This window comes from Anarrhichthys ocellatus, unplaced genomic scaffold, assembly GCF_004355925.1.
Source record: "Anarrhichthys ocellatus isolate YVR2014 unplaced genomic scaffold, GSC_Weel_1.0 scaffold81, whole genome shotgun sequence".
NCBI lineage: Eukaryota > Metazoa > Chordata > Actinopteri > Perciformes > Anarhichadidae > Anarrhichthys > Anarrhichthys ocellatus.
Genome location: NW_022280111.1, coordinates 44455 through 63306, shown reverse-complemented (window position 1 = coordinate 63306; position 18852 = coordinate 44455). Strand labels below are relative to the sequence as shown.

The 18852-nt window shown below is 43.0% G+C and overlaps 1 protein-coding gene across 2 annotated transcripts in view; it reads left to right on the top strand.

The window, feature by feature from the left end:
- The window catches only part of rspo2 (R-spondin 2), a 58621-nt gene that overhangs the window by 8008 nt on the left and 31761 nt on the right, over positions 1 to 18852 (top strand). The window contains exon 3 of one of the 2 annotated variants that reach the window (XM_031874500.1): positions 16533 to 16721. In XM_031874500.1, coding sequence (XP_031730360.1) covers positions 16533 to 16721 — 189 coding nt within the window. Of the gene's footprint in view, positions 1 to 16529; positions 16722 to 18852 lie in introns of both variants that reach the window. The other variant, XM_031874499.1, reaches the window with a different exon arrangement.

Genomic DNA, 18852 nt, shown 5'->3' with positions numbered 1-18852 from the left:
TGGAGCTGTGTTGAGGCTGGCTCGTTCCTCTATCTCCCAGCTCTCAGGCCCTGTAGTGTGAGGAGGGGAAGGCCTTAATGGCTGCCTGCGGAGTGCAGAAGCACCCGGTGTGTTTTTAATCAGGAACGAGGCTGGGAGTCATTACTGGGCCCCGCTGTTGAGCTCATTGTCTCTCCAACTCCCTCTGTGGAGAGAGAGTAAGGCTGAGATTGAGGGGGTGGTGGGTGGGGTGGGTGTCTTTAAGGGTCATACCCTCAAGATTTATGTGGTCAGGATAGAACGAGCAGGATGGAGGAGAGGATGCACAGAGCGTTGGAGCTGTGACATCCATGTGTCTGTTATCAGAGCAAAGCAATGACTATAGATCAATCATATAATTGAAGCTACAGTGCAAAATATTTTGCCTCAAGGCAGCAAAGTGCATCGCTTGTCCCGCCAGAGTTGTTCAAGCTCACAGCACAATAAGTGACGCTCGTCTTGATGAGCTGTCTTTGATAACTGAGCACCTCTGTCTGTCTTTACACAGCTTCTAGCTAACTTGCTAGCACCCCAGATATCAAACTCTTAGCCCTGCGCCACGTTAACAGTGCTTTATTATATACAATAGACGGTTAAACCCCTATCAACGGATTTCTTGGCCACTTGGGGGCAGCAGAAACAAACTGAACACAATGTTGACATATTATCATCTAAGGAAGTTGATATGGCTAACTTGTTAGCAAGCAGTTTCCTTTTATTTCCTTTTTTTTTTTTTAACGAATTCAGCAGATACAGAGCAATGTTAGCGTTCATGTAGTGTTGTGGTTCTGGCCAAGAGGCTAATCTAAGTCCAATATTTACTGGAATAGCTGTGGTCTGGTCTCCACAAACTCTCGGAGGATATGTGGTACTTTAGCTGTTAATGTTGAACTATGTTCACCTGCTAATCACTAACGTTTGTATTTTGGTGCTGGAAAAGTAGCGTTTCACAATGTGTTTTTTTTCACATCTCGCTGTGAATGTACGACAGTGATGCTATCGTTGAGACTGAACTAAAACAGTAAAGTTGCTGGTCTTAAAACCAAAACAATGAGCTGAAAAAATGCTAACAAGCACACTAAAGCTCAGCAGAATGGCAAAGGAGTTGGGTTTGATACGAATAGACTATGAGCGGCACCTTCCATACTACACATAGTCATTGGATCCATTGATAATTGTTAAATTGGAACATCTTTAAGGTCGGGATTGTCTCTGTTCGGCTCTGCAAAGTACCAAAGGAAGTTGTATTTCGACAGTCTGAGTACAGCCAGACTGAACGGCGACCTCGCTCTGACGATCAGCCTCTTGTGGGTTTTGTCAATCCAATTTCAACTTGCAGTTTCGCTTCCATGGTTGTTGCCGTTGGGCTGCATGAGTTAAATACAGCTGGGTGACAAATTAAAGGAAAAATCTGAATAAAATGGGTGGAAATTCAATAAATGCGGATGCTTCCACTCAGGGTGAAAGGTTTGATGGAGAAGGAGGCCACCATGACAATCCTGCACATTGGATGATGCTTCCAGGTCTCCTGTCACTGAATACGTTCGGGTTGTAACGAGAGGTTTCTCCACCACCGGGCCCGATATCCACCAGAACGGGCCCCCGGCCCTGTTCACCGTAAGGCACTGCCTGTCTGAGCCAGTTGTCGTGCGGTTGTGGTCGTTGTTTGTCTTGTTGTTGTCTGTGTTGACTTAAGCCCATGTATGTTTTTTGTGCTCGGCTCCGGCCGCACGCCACGCACATAGTGTAAGAAGAGAGAGCGGCAGTCTGTTTGTTTTGATTTTTAAGGCAGCACATTTTTTATGTTGCGCTCTGTCAAAAAAGGACGTCAATTGTGGTGTGCTGCTTTTGACTTTTCTCTCTCCACCAGGGCTTCTCACTAATCTTGTTTTAGGGTCCAGACAATACAACAAGGCTGCGGTAGAGACAAATACTAGAACAAAATGTGTAAAGCTTTGAAAGAATAAGAAAGGCCATTAACATTTTCCAGATTCCTCCACTCTTTTTTTTCCCCCCTCCTCTAGTTATGCACTTGTATTACATCTTGGCTGACTTCCCCTTAACTGGATATTATTTTATTTGGACGGGGGCCAGGTCTCAGGAGCAGCAGCCTTAGCTGTGTAAACAGCTGTCACCGGCAGGAGTCATAACTAATAGGTATCTGTAGACAGGGGTCACATGTAGTTTACATGTTTACCAGCTAATGGCTTTAGAGATGGTACTGCCTTGGTGCAGTAATGGGCAGTAGTGAAGGGTAATGGACAACGCGGGGGCTGGTTATCATCATTGGAGAGCACACGGGGGGGGCGCATATGCATATGCATATGCATATGAGCAGTATATTCTTAAAAAGAGCTCACATAACTTTAAAGGTCGAAGGGTAATTTTCGCAGAATAAGAGATCGCATTTAAGATTTTCTTTCCCTGACTGTTTAGAGAAGAGGCGTATGTGACAAAGGAATTTGCTGCTTATTTTTTCGCAGTAAACACTGTGGCGTGTAAGCACAAGACAGGTACAGCTCCATGCAGCCGTCGCTCGCATGTCATGATACACTTAGTGACCTCGTGCCACCCAGAGATTTTGGATGCAGGTCTCTGTTTCTTCATCCAAAAAAAAGAAAAAGAAAATCCTTTTATCGCAGCATCTTACACCTCCATTAGATTCTAGCTCACCTGAATACCAGAGCTCACTTTCTTTTCCTTTTTTTCCCCTTTTTTTGTTTATGGCAACAGACGACATTTCCACACCCAGCAGCACAGGCTGTACTTTTACTGAGTGGAAATTATCTTTGCGCCACAGTCGTCGTTTTCATTTCGCTTTATGTGCTCCATTTTGGCCCGTGGAGGCCACTCATACTTTATGAAAGCATTTATTCCAAGTCTCCCTCAAAGGGCACTGTAGAAAAGAAACGTGTACTCCTGAGGTTGGAGTGTGGCCTTTTAGAGCCAACACAATCCGGTTTCTGTTAAGAATGCCGGGCAGTGCCAGCCCTTTTCGGGTGCAGTTTTGTGGTGGTGTGAGAACATGAAGCCAGATGTTATCCAGACACCTGCTGGAGCAGAAGGTGGCTGCTCTCGTCTGGATGCAACAAACTATATATCATAGGCATATAAAAACACCTCAGATGAACCTCTCTCTAAAGTCTTTGTGTGCCTGTACTTAGTTATTTATCAAGACATGGTCACAATTAAAGACAACTGGAACAACATATTGGCTGGCGACTGCATGAATATCAGCATATGTCTAATATTTAACCCTCTAACCACCACAATAATCTAGTAATAATGTGGCCTTTAGTAAGAAACAGGCTTCAGTTAGGCGAGAAAACAAGCAATGTTGTCTTCTTTTCCTGTGAGAGATCTAAAGTAGATATTGGATCCAGCCCAGTCTTTTTTTGGTGGGGGGGGGAGAACATCAGGCTTTGATGTTTAGGGTTTTTGTTGTTTTCTTGTGGCAGGCACCAAGTGTGAAAGTGAGACCATTTCTGTCCCCTGTGGTGCACTCCACTTTTGACCCTGGCGCTCACCTCACATCTCCCTTTTGTGCTCGGCAGCAGAGGAGTGGTGTGAGCTTGTGTCTTGTTAAAGGGTTAATGAGGTAGAACTTTGCAGCAGACGTCCTGCTTGAGATCGGTATGAAGGGAGATGGAGGCAGTTAGTCAGCTACCAGCTGTTTTTGGTAGCAAGTTTTGTTTTTCCCCCCCACGTTTTTATAGTTTCATCTCATCTTTAATGCTAATGCTGCCTTCACACCAAACGTGAAGAGAATTTTTGCATCGTGTTACTCGCGGGATCATTTGTGTTTATTTGCACCATTCGTGCTGGACGTGCCGGAGAGGAGGAGTGGCTTATCGCTATGGAAACCGTCATTTATTTCCGCCATTAACCATGGAAGAAATAACCACTATTTCTGATTAGTACTTGTTGTGGAAGTCCCAGATATCCCGGGAAACTAAACGCCATTTTGTCTGGGTTCATAACATCATCCGGAGGAGTTCTGTGGATTTCATCGAGGTGTGTCTAGTAAGCCACACGTTGGCTGGTTTACTACAGCTGTATGAACCCAAAATAAACAATTTAGCTGTGATTTAATTGCAATAAACGGACAAAAAGGCGATGCACATATCAGGTATCGTAGAGCTCTGGGTGCCCACCTACGACTACAATATTCTTTTCCTTGATAGTTTCTGATTCAACAACAGCAGGACATCAGTGATGACAGGAGGAGAATCTTAACGCTGATAGGCTTTCGTGACACAGCATAACGCGAAATTAGCATTTACGCACGTTCATTCACGTCTTTGCATTGACTTTGTAATCTACTCGTGTGAAAGATTCGCATCGCGTTTGGTGTGAACACAACATACGATAATTTCATTTCCCGTATAGATCATATGTCTGTCAAACAGTATGTGACGTCTTCTTCCCATTCTGTTGATGGAACTCGCTATTTTGCTCGTGCTAACCACCTGGTTCTTCTATTTATTTCCAACAAACAACACATGTAGAGCTCAGCACTTCTTGTGTGTCAAAGGATTATTTTTTGTTGTCCTCATGAAAGAATCATCAAATAGCAAATGTGAAAGCTCAACAGATCAGAGAATATGAGGAAGAGCCGCAGGGACTCCCGAGGGTCCGGGATGAGTTGGAGAAAGGGTCAAATAATAAGAGCACTCTTCAAAAAGACCCCTTCCAAACTCATAGTGTGGTTACACCAAGTGGCGAAGAAGACTTTTCACGCCACACGATTACTAACAAAGTCAATGCAAAGACGCGAAAAGTCAACTCAAGCGAGAAATTCACATGGCGCTGTGTCACGCGAGCTTATCTGTGTTAAGGTTCTCCTCCTGTCGTCTCTGAACTCCAGAATTTGTTGATTCAGAAATGGAGGACAACATGCCGTCTGTTGGCACCCAGAGCTCTACGACAGTACCTCATATTTGTGCAGAGACCAGAGGCAACTCTTTGTATATAAATGTATGTGTGTGAACCATAGACTGTCTATGGTGTAAACAGTAACGTTGCGTCTAGTTAACGTAATGTCTAGTTGACCTCATTTTGAGTGTGTTCATGGAGCCGCTATAATGTCAGCGTTAGCCTAGCACTGATCGATCCAAACTCTTTTAAAAAAACAAACATTTTAAAAAGTTGCTTGCTTGTCGTCTTGCGGACAAACTTGACAAAGCATAAATTCTGAATCAAAAAAAAATCTGCATCATTATTTCAACATCCTTTTTATCCGTCTATTGCAATTAAATCACATTAAAATCGGGTTATTTTTAGCTCGTACTATGGTAGTACAGCTTGATGGAATTCACCGAGCACCTCCGGAGGATGTTATGAACTGCCTTCAAGTTTTTCAATGTATCTGGGACTTCCACAACATGTACAACACAGCAATAGGGGTTATTTTGGCCGTGCTTGATGAAACGTTGCTGGTATCTACAATGGTTGATAAGCCTCCACCTCTCCAGCGCATAGAGATCAAACTTACACTCCACGATAGCATCTAGGAGCACAAGGTGAACAGCTGTAGAATCTGGACTGCTTGTGCAAATGGGAAGTCACCTCCTGCTGGTCTTTATGATCCCACCCCGCAGCATCAGTGTTTCACCTCTTAATGATCCCTCCAGCTTTTTGTAATTACCCTTAAACGAATGATTTGGTTTCTTTTTCCAGCACTGTCAATCAGGGACAGGAAGTAATAAAACCCTGTTGTTGTTTTTTTTACACCAACAATTTGATAGTCTTTAAGTTTACAATCTGTTTTTTAGTGTGACACTTCAACAAAACATATCTATCGCTCATCTGGCTTTGCAGCTACAGTATGTTGCGCCTTCTGCGAAGTATGAAAAATCCGCATCCAGCTCTTCTGTTTCTCAGATGTGTGAGCTGGAAGTCGGGATGAGTTTAGTCAAGGTGATGACAAATGGGGAAGGGGGAGGGAACTGGGGTTTGGGTGGGAGAGACAGAGCAATGCTACATGGGGTGCAAATATGCCAAGCATGCCCGCTAACTTCCACTGATCCTCATTCTCCTCCAGCACCGAGGAGAAACCCCACGGCCGGGTCCCACTCAGCAGCATGTGTGTGTGTGTGTGTGTGTGTGTGTATGTGTGGGAGGTGTGGGCGTCTGTGTGTGAGTGAGCGAGTGAATTACTAGACTTCCAGCACGTTGAGCTACAGGTGTGAAAATTAGGTGTGAGGTTTATGTGTGATAAATTACCAACATATGGGCTAATCGGAGCCACTCCACCTTTTTTCCGACACCCACCTCTTTCTCTTTTCCCTTTTTCTTCTCATTGTTGGGGGAAAACACATTTCTCCCACAGCTTGAGTGGATTTGAGTGAGTGTAAATATTGAAATACTCCAAAGGTCCAAACTTTTCCCTTTCTTTTGGGGCTCATTTCTTACTTTGCACCCCTTGGGCTTAGTTTGTATTTCATTTGGTTTCTGTCAAAGACTGGCGAAAAAAATAGGCAGTTTCTTGGAACTGAGCAGATTTATATGAGGTATAACGAAGATTCTTTACATCCACCTGTGTTGTCTTTTCTCTGTCCTCTAAAGTGAGGCACAGGATTTCTTGGGAAGGAAGGCTTTGGAATATTCAGTTATTTCACAATAAAGTAAAATGCTTCAGCTAAATTTCCCAGATCATCATTAACACTGCCTCCGTACCTCGTTTGCAAGTCCTACTTTTAATAATTTATCGGCTTTCCTGCTATAATATTTACTGAGGTCCTTTAATTTTAATGCCTGGTCAATGCAAATCCATCAGTTGTAAGTAGTTCTAAGTAGTATTTTGCAAACTACTTCCCAGACAGTTGAGATAATAACTTCCAAATGTGGCATGCATCATCCCTGGCCTCTCACGGCTAAAGACTAGTATTTGTGATACTCCTTATGATTTTGCAGCTAAACGCCAATGTGTTTTTGGCAAAAAAACTGACAAAGAGGCCATGATATATCAAGTCCAATCTTTAGAAATTCTACAGATGTCATCATTTTGTCATCTTACTTCTTTAGACATAGTTATCAAGTTTCATATTGACAAAATAAGTCTAAGTGCTTAGTTTATCCATAGTTGCTATGGGGCTTGGAATCCACCAATTTCCATCTGCAGCTGTATTTAAATGTTAAATACAGATCTCAGATCATGTTGCATTCGTGGAACAACACTTAGGCATGGTGCGAGTTGCTGAGAAACGGCAGAGATGAGTCGAAAAATGACTGGGGCATTTCGCAAGAACATCGTCCTTTTTCTTCGAAAGAATAAATAATTGACGGGCAAAAGAGAGGGAGAGCTGGCAAGAAACGTAAACCACATGCTCGTCTTCCAGCGCCTGCCCAGAGAGAGAGATAAAGTCCATCCCCGTGAGTCATCCATGAACTCCCACAGCGCTTCCATTCCGAGTGTCGTAAAGTCCTTTTTGCACCTGCGCTGACCAACCGTGGCGTATGAAGCGAGTATCACCGCCAAGAGAATTAAAGGCAGATGCCGAGTGATGACCTGTGCCACTCAGCAGGAAGTGCCAGGTTTATTTCTTTTTAAGAAGGAATCAAATAAAAACGGTGATAAGAGAGACACGCTTTTGGTTTTAGTCTTTTAGCATGCGTAGAGGTTCAGGGACGATCCCACGACACGTGTGATGTTTCATGCATGATACTGTGATGAAGTGTTGCAATCTACGCAATTTTTGTTGTTGTAACCACTTCATAGCTGTCCTGTTAATATATCAAGTCCACCACCAAAAATAAAGCCGACCTATAAATGCAGCATCACCAGTGGTTATTTTTAAAAAGTGTTAAAAACTGTCTTTTACAATGGATTTTTCCTTCACTGGAAGAAACATTTAAGCCAATTGGAGGTTTGCATTGTTACGGCGCATTGTTTAAGCTATGTTGCCTCGACTGCGAACAAATATTCCGTTGTTTTTCGAGGCCCGACTGAACCGTAAAACATTTTATGGGACCGCGACTCACAGTGAAGAGGCGACGCTGTTACTTGACCGCCACATCAAGGTTATTCTCTCATGTTTTTCCCTCCTGTGTGACCATGGAGCTTTCCACGGCGGTCACGTGTCTGCTATGGTCAAAGGCGCGAGTGTCAAGTGTGCATCCAATGTGGCAGAAAGACTGCAGCACATACCGTGAGATTAGGTCAGCGAGGTCACCTTTTATTTCTAATTTTCCTCAAACAAGAATTATGAGGTCTCTTCCACATCAGGGGATCCAGATGTGGATTTTGACCCAGGACATGGGATTTAAGTCATAATCCATCATAAAGAAGTTAATAAGAAAGTGAACTAAGCGAGGGTCTTCATGTAGAGTTGGAGAGAGTGCAGGGGTGAGAGCCAGGATGAGTTCAGCTGGACAGATGGGAGAAAGGTGCAGAGAGCGTTTCCAGATTGACTCAGAAACACTGTCAGTGTCTCAATCTGACTGGCTGCAGGTTCAGAAATTATAGCACAGAAAGTATCAATGCACACTGCACAGGTTACATTTTCTGGATAGCTAATAAAGATTCATCAACTAAGACTGAATTGGTGGCAACTTTGACCCTACACCAGCAAAATCATCCACTTAAAGGAAGACCATCTACCTTTTGAGAGAAGAAACAACACTTTTTCCTCTTACGCATTAGCGGTTGAGTTTATAAGCAGTAAAACGCACCATTGCTCATTTCAATACATTTAAGGGTTCTGCTGTCACAGCCTTACTTGGTCTGGCATGAACAGTAGTTTATGGTGGCTAATGGTAGCTAATGTTAGCGAGCTTTGGGTTGATCGCTGTCTAACAAACACTATTGTGTCAGTTCTCTGACTCTCTGACTTTGGATACTGTTATCATAGATTTGCATTTTAGTATGTGACGGCAGTCACATTTCAAAGATAGTAAGACATTTTGGGAAACATACTTATTCAATTTCTTGCTGAGAGTTAGGTATAAAGATTTGATACCACTCTCACATCTGTATGGAAAACATGTAGCTGGAGCCCGCGCATTAGCTTATCATAGCATAAAGACTGGAAACGGGATACGGATAAGCGTACAAAAACCTACGTTTAAAAAATGACAGCTCGCTGTTTTACCAGCAGGGACTCCAGGAAGTTACTGCTCTCGAAAAATGGTCTTGATCTTCTCATTGAATTCTAACGGAGCATGAAAGAAAATTTGAGTGTTTCCCAAAATGTCAAAGTAACAACGGGCGCTTTGTGTGACGCCAATGTGGTCATCCAACTCAGTCAAATGCAGTTTTCTCACCTGCAATGTGTCTCAACCTGTTGAATCACACCAAAGTAAATTACCTTGAGCTTCTGTTTTATTGTGCAGTAAAAAGTGCAGCTTTAAATTGGCCCCCATTTTCCAGTTGCCTGTTTGAACCGCAGCTGCCTGTTTTACCCATTCGCTATATAAACCGCCACCCTTTCAAGTGAGGGTTCAAATCCTTGCGCTGCCCGCCTCGCCCAGTGGATCTGTGTCACAGGAACACTCTGGCCAAGCTAATATGTCTGACAGCAAATGTGCTTGCTCAATCTCCTGCTGCAAAATCATTATAAGCAGCAAGACTGTCCTAGATTATAAACATGTGCTTACAGTACGATCTGTTAAAGTAAACTGGGGGGAAAAAAACGTGGATCTTAAAAACCTGAATATTTCCAGCTGGAAAGGAGTCGGAGGCAAGTCCAACATATTTTCTGCTAAATTGGAACAGAAATGTGCCTTCAGTGCTGCCCAATGTACCCCCCCCCCCTTCTGTTTTTTCTCAAAAAGGTTTTAGCTAAGTGCAACTTCCAGTTCCATGACAAATAAAGTCACGGGCCTGAGAAGCGGGCGGTTTGATGTCATTTTTCCATGTACCAGCTTTTTAACGAGCTTGAACAATGTTGAGACGCTACAACGCCTGGTGAACTCTGAGTGCGAGGGGCTGACACCATCGGCTCTCCTGCCTTTTACTGCCACACAGTGTGAGCCTATACGGTTAGTCGGTTTGAACAGAGAGAAAGCGCCTGTTCACCTCTCACCGTTTGTGGCTGCAGTGCCGCTCTGTCCCGTATCTGCCCTTTTCTCTCTCCCAAGCTTTCCCTTTTTGCCTCTAAAGTGGAGCAGCAGTAAGCTTACACCGCCATTTAGGAGTGAACAAGGGAGGTGGACAATAAACAATAATTGTCTCAGTGCCACGAGGAAAGCGTATAATTCTGTTGGTGGATGTGATGCTTTCCACATGAGAGCACAAATCTTCTTGACCTGCTGCAGCTATGCGACTCCAAAACTTGAGGTTTGCAAGCGCTGCCTCTCCACCATATGACATTTATAGTTAGTGTAGATGTAGCGGATAAACAGTTTTGTCGTGTTACTTGATGAACTTTCTCATATAGACTGTACTGTAAGTGCCTTTTCCAAACAATGGGCAGTGTGGCTGCTGGTTAGTTGCATTCAGGGGCTGTATTGTTAGATTTACATACCAGGGGCCCTTGGAGAAATGGAGGAGAACTGTGAGAATAGAAACAGTTGTGTTTTAATATAAACTCTTGTCCCCCCTTTGCTGGGTTTGGAATCCAGTGCTGTGTTATGATATTCCCTGAAGTCTGCTGCATTTCCAGATCAACTTCAAGACACAGTGTTTTATCCAGTTTGTATCCTGTGCTATCATTTTCCCTTTAGGGTTGTGTTGAAATGATACGTGAAGAAGATACACTATGGTCCAATTAGAACATCTGTCTCACAAGCCTCTGTTATTACTCTGTGCCCAATATCATCAACTACTAATGGTGATACATTTCAGTTTATGTCTAATAACTGTAGGTGACTAACTGCACTCTCTTTGGGATTTTACAGGGGAAAGAAATCAATAATCCTTGTGAAAGTAGTGGTAGTAGGTTAAAGAAATATCCTCTTTGCTCACTGGAGCTGTTCAAAACCAGCCTGGGATTGAAGTGAGCAGCTGAAAACATATATGGCAGACCACAAAAAAAATCCTACTTCTGAAAGCAACATGTTTTGACATTATTTAATCCCATTTTGTCCATAAAACATTAAACATAAGGAAATATTACTAAACTTGTGTTAAACGGTCCAGTCTGTATTTTCCACTTCTGATACGATGGCTACATAAAGTATGTTTATATTTTAATATATTTCTCACACTATAATGCATTTTCTTCATGTTATTATTTAACATAATCATAAAATTGTCAAATTTAAAGGGGTAAAAATGGTTCCAAAGTATCAGTTTTTAGCAGTGCCGACTCTAAAATGTTTTTACCAAAGACAGCTTACAAGAGCCCACATCTGTGAAACCCAACGTAAGAATGTCTTCTTGTTCTCAATGATAAGTTCGGAGCTTTAAAAGAAACACAAAAATTATGTGCAATTTGCCTTGTTAGGGTTTCGGGTTGCAGAAAGTTGGAATGGGTCAATGTGAATGATTTCATGGGTAACAGTAGGTGAGTGGAAGGCAGGAAGTGAGCCGGCCGTGGGTGGAACCCCCTGTATATGCAGAGGTTGTTGGCAGCCTCGAGCACAGTCTGTCACGCTTGCTTTGGACTCATAAAAACGTACCTGAGACAGAGTTTGGGTTTCTGCTGGATCTCACCGCAGCCCTAATTGCTCTTGAGCTGTTTCAGAGCAAACCTCCCAGCAAGCCTATACAGCTGTAGAATGGAAGTGCTACGCCCCAAACATGCCGTCATTCTTCATGTTGACTCTTTCGCATGAATGAAGGACCAAAACTTCACCTGAACATCGTAGATGCTTATCAATGAATATCTGCACAGCCATTTCACCATGTAATGGTGTAATGGTCTAAATTGTGATTTCATTTTTTTAATTATCTTATATGTCGGACGTTTTAGTTTCAAATTTTATGATGACCGAACATAAAAAAAGATTGGTGGGGAAGTACACTTCGCTTCTTTGCCGAGAGTTTGATGGAAACTAGCAGCCGGTTAGCTTAGCTTGGCATAAAAACTAGAAATGGGGAAAGAGCTAGCTTGGTTCTGTTTAAGACAACAACATCTGCCTAGCGTCTCTAAAGCTAACTCAACAACACATTTGATATAATTTGTTTAAAGTTAAAACTTTTTGTGGAAAGCCGGGCTTGTTGTTGCCAAGTGTTTCTTGATTTTTTGCTAACAGGCTGCTAAAATGTTGAGGGGACAAGTTAGCAAGCTAATGTTAGATATGTGATAGCACGCTACTGAGTTAGCTCAGGCATTTTACTCCATTTCATTCCAGTGTCATGCCACCATAACACAAGTTGCGTATTGTCAAAATGTTTTAGCTTTACTTACAGAGCTTTAGTTCTAAAACGGACATTTGGTTCAAATGCTAACTGCACATAACGTTAGGCATCATGAGTTAGTTTTCTTATTCTTCCTGCTGATGCATCACTTAGTTGTGGGTTCTTTAATCTGTCATAGTGCATCCCAGTAGACGCTGGGTTGCCCATCCTAGCAGGGGAACGTTACAGGCACCGTAACAAAATACAAAGTCAATGGGAAGCAATTAATTGTTTGGGCGGGACTAAAACATGCTCTGTCTCTTTAAGAGTGTTAAATATTCTCATCTAAGTCTCGGCAAGAAAGCGAATTAGCTTATCTTCCAAAATGTTGAAATCGTCTTTTAAAACATACACATTAGTTCAACTTATGAATGCAAATTAATTCCGTGATCCCCTCCTGATTTTAAATGCATTTTGTGTGTCACACAAAATCATCTTCAGTCTGTCACAATATAATGTGTTGATGTATATATATCCTTCATGTGGTTCAGCTTTGTAGCGTCCCTCTGCCTTGTAGACATGACACAATGATGCACTTATTAAGTCTTTGTGTTATAAAGTTCGTGCAGAGGCTTCTCCAGTAATGTTCATTTGGACCTTGGCTTTTGTAAATACAATACTTGAGGCTTAGAGCGATCTTCAGTTAGATGTCAGAAGTGGGAACTGCGGATTTGTTTTTGCTACACGTAGTATGTATTCTGTGGTTGAAACCGTAAACGGCATCGGGCCTGTCGTGCGCAGGGAGTGGCACAATGGCGTGCACGTTCCTCTTCTGTTTAAAAAAAAAAAAACACATGTATTTTCACAAAGATCACTTTCTGTGTGGCTGGGTCGCTTCGGGTTCGACGTGATTGACAGAAGAAACGCTAGACGAGCCGAGGCATTACATGATTTGTAGGGAAAGAAGAAGCCATAGAAGGCAGTCGAGCATGTGTCAAAGCACGGTTATCATTTGGATGGACCGTGCTTGAATGTGTCTTCTCTTTGAGAGCAGGAGAAAGGCACGATGTGCAAAAACAAAAACCACATCCATAACTCAGAACACATCCCCCAGCACACGAAACATTACCAGTGCCAAATTAGGTTAAGCTCCAATGATCTATAGAGACTTCAGAACTAACACTTAACCCATTTCCCTTTGATTTTCTCTTCTTTTAGTGCCACTTAAAAGCATGGCAAACACTTTTCAGTTTTCAAGCGCACTGAGGTAAAGATTTTTACCCACAAGGCTCTTCCAAATACTTTTTTTTAAACAACTTTGTCGTAAAAAGGGAGCCACTCTCATATTTCTTCTCATCTCAAAAATCAGATTCATATGAATGAGTGTTTTCTTTAAGAATGGCTGAAACTTGTGGCAGTCGACAGATTGATGTAGAGTGCGCTAGACATTATGCCGGTAGTGTAGGACGAGAGTTGGACGGCGCTGCTCCAGACACTGTGAATTGTGGCCTCCTTCCTGACATACCTGTGGCCTGAACTTCCAAACCTTTCCATAGACACACACACCATCTAATCTCCCAAGATCAGCACCAAAAGAGTTCCTCTGCACCGTATACAGCCTTTTCCTTTCGCCCTCCTTTTTTTTTCTTCCCCCAGTCGTACGCTAATTCCAGGATGTGGGATCTGCTGCATTCAAACGCCGTGTGATCATGTTGTCCTCAATCAGCGCGCGTTGTGAGATTAGCAACCAGCAAAACAAATGTTTGACAACAAAGGGTGTGCATGATTTTTAAGTCGTGTCATGAAGAACCTTTTCAGTGGCTATAATTTCTCCGCTGACTGACTGGCCAGTGATCTAAGATGACCACATGCCTTGGTTCAATTTTTCTATTGTTGTTGGGATTGTATTGTTAGTGCTCTGTCAATACTTCTAGGCTCTTTACGGGCGGGAGAAATAAGCTTTCCAGCTTTCACAGTCCTTTACTTTTGCCAAGTTGGCTTTCCCTTCCTGTCAGTGTTGTGTTCAAGTTTGGCGAGGGCAGTGGGAGTAAATGTGACCAAGTTAATGTGTGTGTCAGTTTCCTGTAAACACATCCATACTGTATATCCTACAGAAATATATGGTTAAGTATGAGGTTCGGTCTAATGGTGCAGTCTAGTTTTACTGAATGGGAGAATGTTGGAAGAATGGTGTTAAATGAAACACTTTTATTACAGCTGCAACAGCTTTTTAAAAAAATCAAAAGTAACATTGATTGGTTTCAATACCCGGTCTGTGCGATGAACAGGCTTGGAGCACTGCTGTGATCGATGGGGTGTCGCTGTAAACCTCATCCCTAAAGACCGTCAGAGACACATTCAGATTAGCACTCAATCTTACTTCCATACACCCCGACTTCAGGAGAATGAGTGTAGTTTGAAATGAAAAAAAAAGATTATAAGTCTGACATTCGGCGACTGGTTTTCACATGATTACAAACTGATGCTTGCACTGGGCCCACTTAGCGCTCCCTTTCGTCTGGGCGAATCTGTTTTGGGGGGGGGGGTGGCGGGTGGAATCTAATATGCGCATCCACGGCCAGTAACGCCGGCATGCTCTGCTCTGTCTCTCAGGGTTTGTCCAGTTTGCTGCACAGTGTTTTATGAAGCATTGTGGTGGGTCGCTCCGATTGAGCGGCGCTGTTACCCGGTCCCTGCTTGTGATATTTAAGACTCGACTTAGATCAACTGAAGTGTCGCTCGTTTGGAGAAATTGTATTTGCCCAAGGACATTTTCCTGTAAACGGGATGCTAAGGAGTCTACGCTGAGAGTCACTTATAGTGGAATGGAACTGTCTTGTTACTGGCTCCTTTGTCTTTCACAGGCAACCTGAGCCCAGGCCAGAGCCAATGCGGGGGCTTTCATCGGCTGTCTCAACACAATCGTTCAGGAGGCCAGCTCTGACCAGAATTAATGCAATATTCACATTCATAACCAATCAGCATTCGAGTATCGAGAGGGGAGCCAGAGTTTGCATGAATGACAAATTGTTGAATTGGACATTTTTTACTATGAATTAGAGTATATCCTGCTGATATATCTATCATGGTTGTTTTGGTTTTAGCCTTGTACTCGGCTTGTATTCTGATGGTCAGCCCTCCCACAGTTGAGTCTGTTGCCTCCAGTTCACCCTGTCCTTGTCATCGGGTGAAGTCAGGGTCGTCCACACATGAGGGATGATACTCCGGGCTAAAAGAACTCGGATTTTGTTTTCAAGTGCAGAATAAACAGCCTTCTGAACCATCATGTTAGCATCTTCCAATGCGACTGTAGCACAAACTAACAGTAGCTCTGACCTAATATTTAAACATTCTCATATGCCCCTAACTCTCAACTGTCACTGGGTTTATGTCACCATCATGCACCAGCTAGCAGGAAACTGCCAGGGAAGTTAAAAAAAACATATGAGCCTAGCAAAGCCTGCTTTTGAATTATTTATTTAAATTTAACTTTGATAAACATTCTCATCCTTTTTGGCAATCACTGGTCATTTTTATGTAACATCATGGACGCCGGTCATCTCACTGGTTACTCATTGAAAGGTCACTGTTTTGGTCATGGTCCAGTTTTGGAGCCGGGTAGCTTGTAAAATGTAGTTGTAGGGCAACTTGTCCCTTTTGTTGTCAAAGCCTCTGAACACCCACACAGGTGTTTTCAGTTAATGTGGCTGATTAGACCTCTTCTCAGGACTGTGTGTGCGTGTAGGGACTAATTGACCGGCATCTTCCTAAATCTCCTGTTAGCTCTGTTGCACGGGACAAATATCACACCGTCGTCATTCTTATTGGTAGATGATGATGCATGACCCGATAAATTCCCATCGAAGCGCACCTGCGAGGCTGTTCAGAGGCTTTAATGCTCAGGCTCAAGGCTGGTGTATGCTTGAACTGAACAGGTATGTGTCTAAAACAACCACATTCGAAAGGGGGGGGGATCCTGCTGTCATAGAAAGGGGTGAGAGATGATGATGATTCAAATTCAGATAGTTGCATTCAGTTTTAAACAATCTTTCCTGAAATTGCACTTGTTTGTACTAAATCGATCCACGAAGCCAGCGAGCAGAAAAGGTACAAATATTGTTAGACGAAGCCCCACTTCATCAGACATCAGTAACGTGCATGTGGGGGAGGGGGTTTTGGTTACTGTTTGACTCTTCAACAAGCCCTTCGGTTACAGCATGCCCACACCTTTACGTGTTTACTTCCGTCTTATTAATCACCTTTGGCTGTTTACTCTGTGTTTGTCCAGCAGCTACCTATGGAGCGTACCCCATCTGTAAAGGCTGCTCGGTGTGCTCCCGGGACAACGGCTGTGTGAACTGCCAGCCCAAGCTCTTCCTGTTTTTGCGGAGGGAGAGGATGAGGCAGTACGGGGAGTGTCTTCACGACTGCCCGGCCGGATACTACGGCATGCGCAGCCCCGAACTCAACATGTGCTCCAGTGAGTACCCTCGACTTTAACCCACCCTGCCTCCCCCTAACTCTTCCATCTCCCACACCGCTGACTTTCCCCTCCTTCTCCCAGCACCCCATCATCCCCAGACACGAACACACACACACACACACACACACACACACACACACACACACACACACCTTCAGCTTCCCTCTTTTTCCCCACAACACGTGATTTATTGTCAATTATCCAGAGGAGACACACATACCTCACAATTTGAACGGCTCATCTGTTCACACAGGTGGATGTGAGCAGTGAAGCATCGTCTTAGCAGCGTCTCCCTCGGGAATTGACCGGGAACTCCAGCTAGGATGTTTCTCATGTCTCTTTAACAATCCCTTCACAGCAACAATACCAAACATCCTACACGGTCATGAGGATGTTTGAAGGCTGGAAATCCAGATGCAAACGCGAGGTTAGGAAGCGCCGAAGACTCTGCCAAACCTACTCTTTTTATCGTCACATTGAAAACAACATGTAAAAACCAGCCCTTTTGGCCATGTCATTCAATATCATCTGAACTACAAAGATGATTATATATTCGCATTCGGGCATGAAACTAACTTCTTTTGGCTGGTGCATTGAGACTTTCACCAGACAGTGTCATTTCTTGGCAGCCAGACTATTTTTTTTATTTTTTTTACTTTGAACAGAAAGCCAGTCACAATTGAAGAGTCCAGATCCTCCACCGAGAACCGTGCGTTCATTGAAGTTTGATAAGAAAAAAAACAAAGCATTAAGAGCGGCAAAGCATTAATCCTTAGGATTAGTAGTGTATCCGCGAGGAAGGGAAACTTGGCTCACTTTTAATTATTGTTTCAGCTATAAAGACAATGTTAGATATTTTGCTAATAGTCTCATAATAGTCTCATTGTTACACATGTTACTCTTGCGGCTTGCAGTAAAAGAAGTAAATGTTGTTTTTCATCACATATCTTTGGTTTAAAATACTGTTTTGGTTTAATAACTTGAGACAGACCACGCCTTCGGTCTCACACACTCTAAATTATGTTTTACTATTTAAAAAAAACTCCAAATAACAACAGCGAAACGCTGACATGCTCTCATGATTCTCGTGAAAGAAATAACTGTAAAATTCAATTAATGAAATGTCTCCCTCTCCTCCTCATGTAGCACCCCGATCTCATAACCTTATTTTAACATGGAATCTGCTCGAAGAGAGAGCCTTTGTAGCTTTACACGGAGCCCGAGGTGTTGGCTGAGTGTTTCATATGAAAGAAAACAGAAAGGAACTTGAACTCATTTGCTTCCCAGAGCCAAACTCCTGACAGAGGCAAGCCCCGGAGAAGGGCGTCCAGACCTTTAGGCCCAATAATGCGAGCATGCAGCAACCGCAGGAAGAAGAAAAAAAAAAACTCTGCTACATTCTGCTCACCCAATCGCTGTCGACGAAGATGCAAGTACCTCCGCTGGCATGTTAAAGCTGCACCAGCCAATGCTGTATGTTGGGAGCTTGGATGGTTGAGGAAATTGCGACTTCAGTACCCAGAAATCTGTCAGTTTGGCGTCAGAGCTTGTTCACATTTAGCTGGGCAGGAACAGATAGCACTGGAAGATGCATCTAACAAGGGTTTATATCCTCTTGTTTGTTAAGTTGGCGCTAGTGTTGTACCCCTGAAAAAGGGGGATAAATAATCACGAGAGTGATATGTTTTTCCTCAGCAAGAACTATACTGCAATTCAGTTTGTACAAAAATACAATCATTTACACAGGAAGAGATTTACAGGAGAGTAGAGAGTACATACGCTATTTATGTTAAACACTATTCAAAGTATTACTTCAGATATTTCCCTGAGCACAAACTAGCTTACATTCAATACTGTTAAAACTGTCAAAGTGCATAAAACATATTCTACAGATAAATCAAATAAAATATCACAACTAAATATTACCGTCTGTGTACATGTGAATTCACAAAATGGTGGCAGTAGACGCAGCTACTATTACACGCGGGAACTCACGTAAGTTACACACACTACAGTACTCTCGGTAAAACTTAGCTCTAAAGTACCCAAAAATGTAACAACATTCTCTTAAAACATAGGACCATGTTAGCAGATTCATACCGACATGTTAACGCTGTTTAAAATCCAC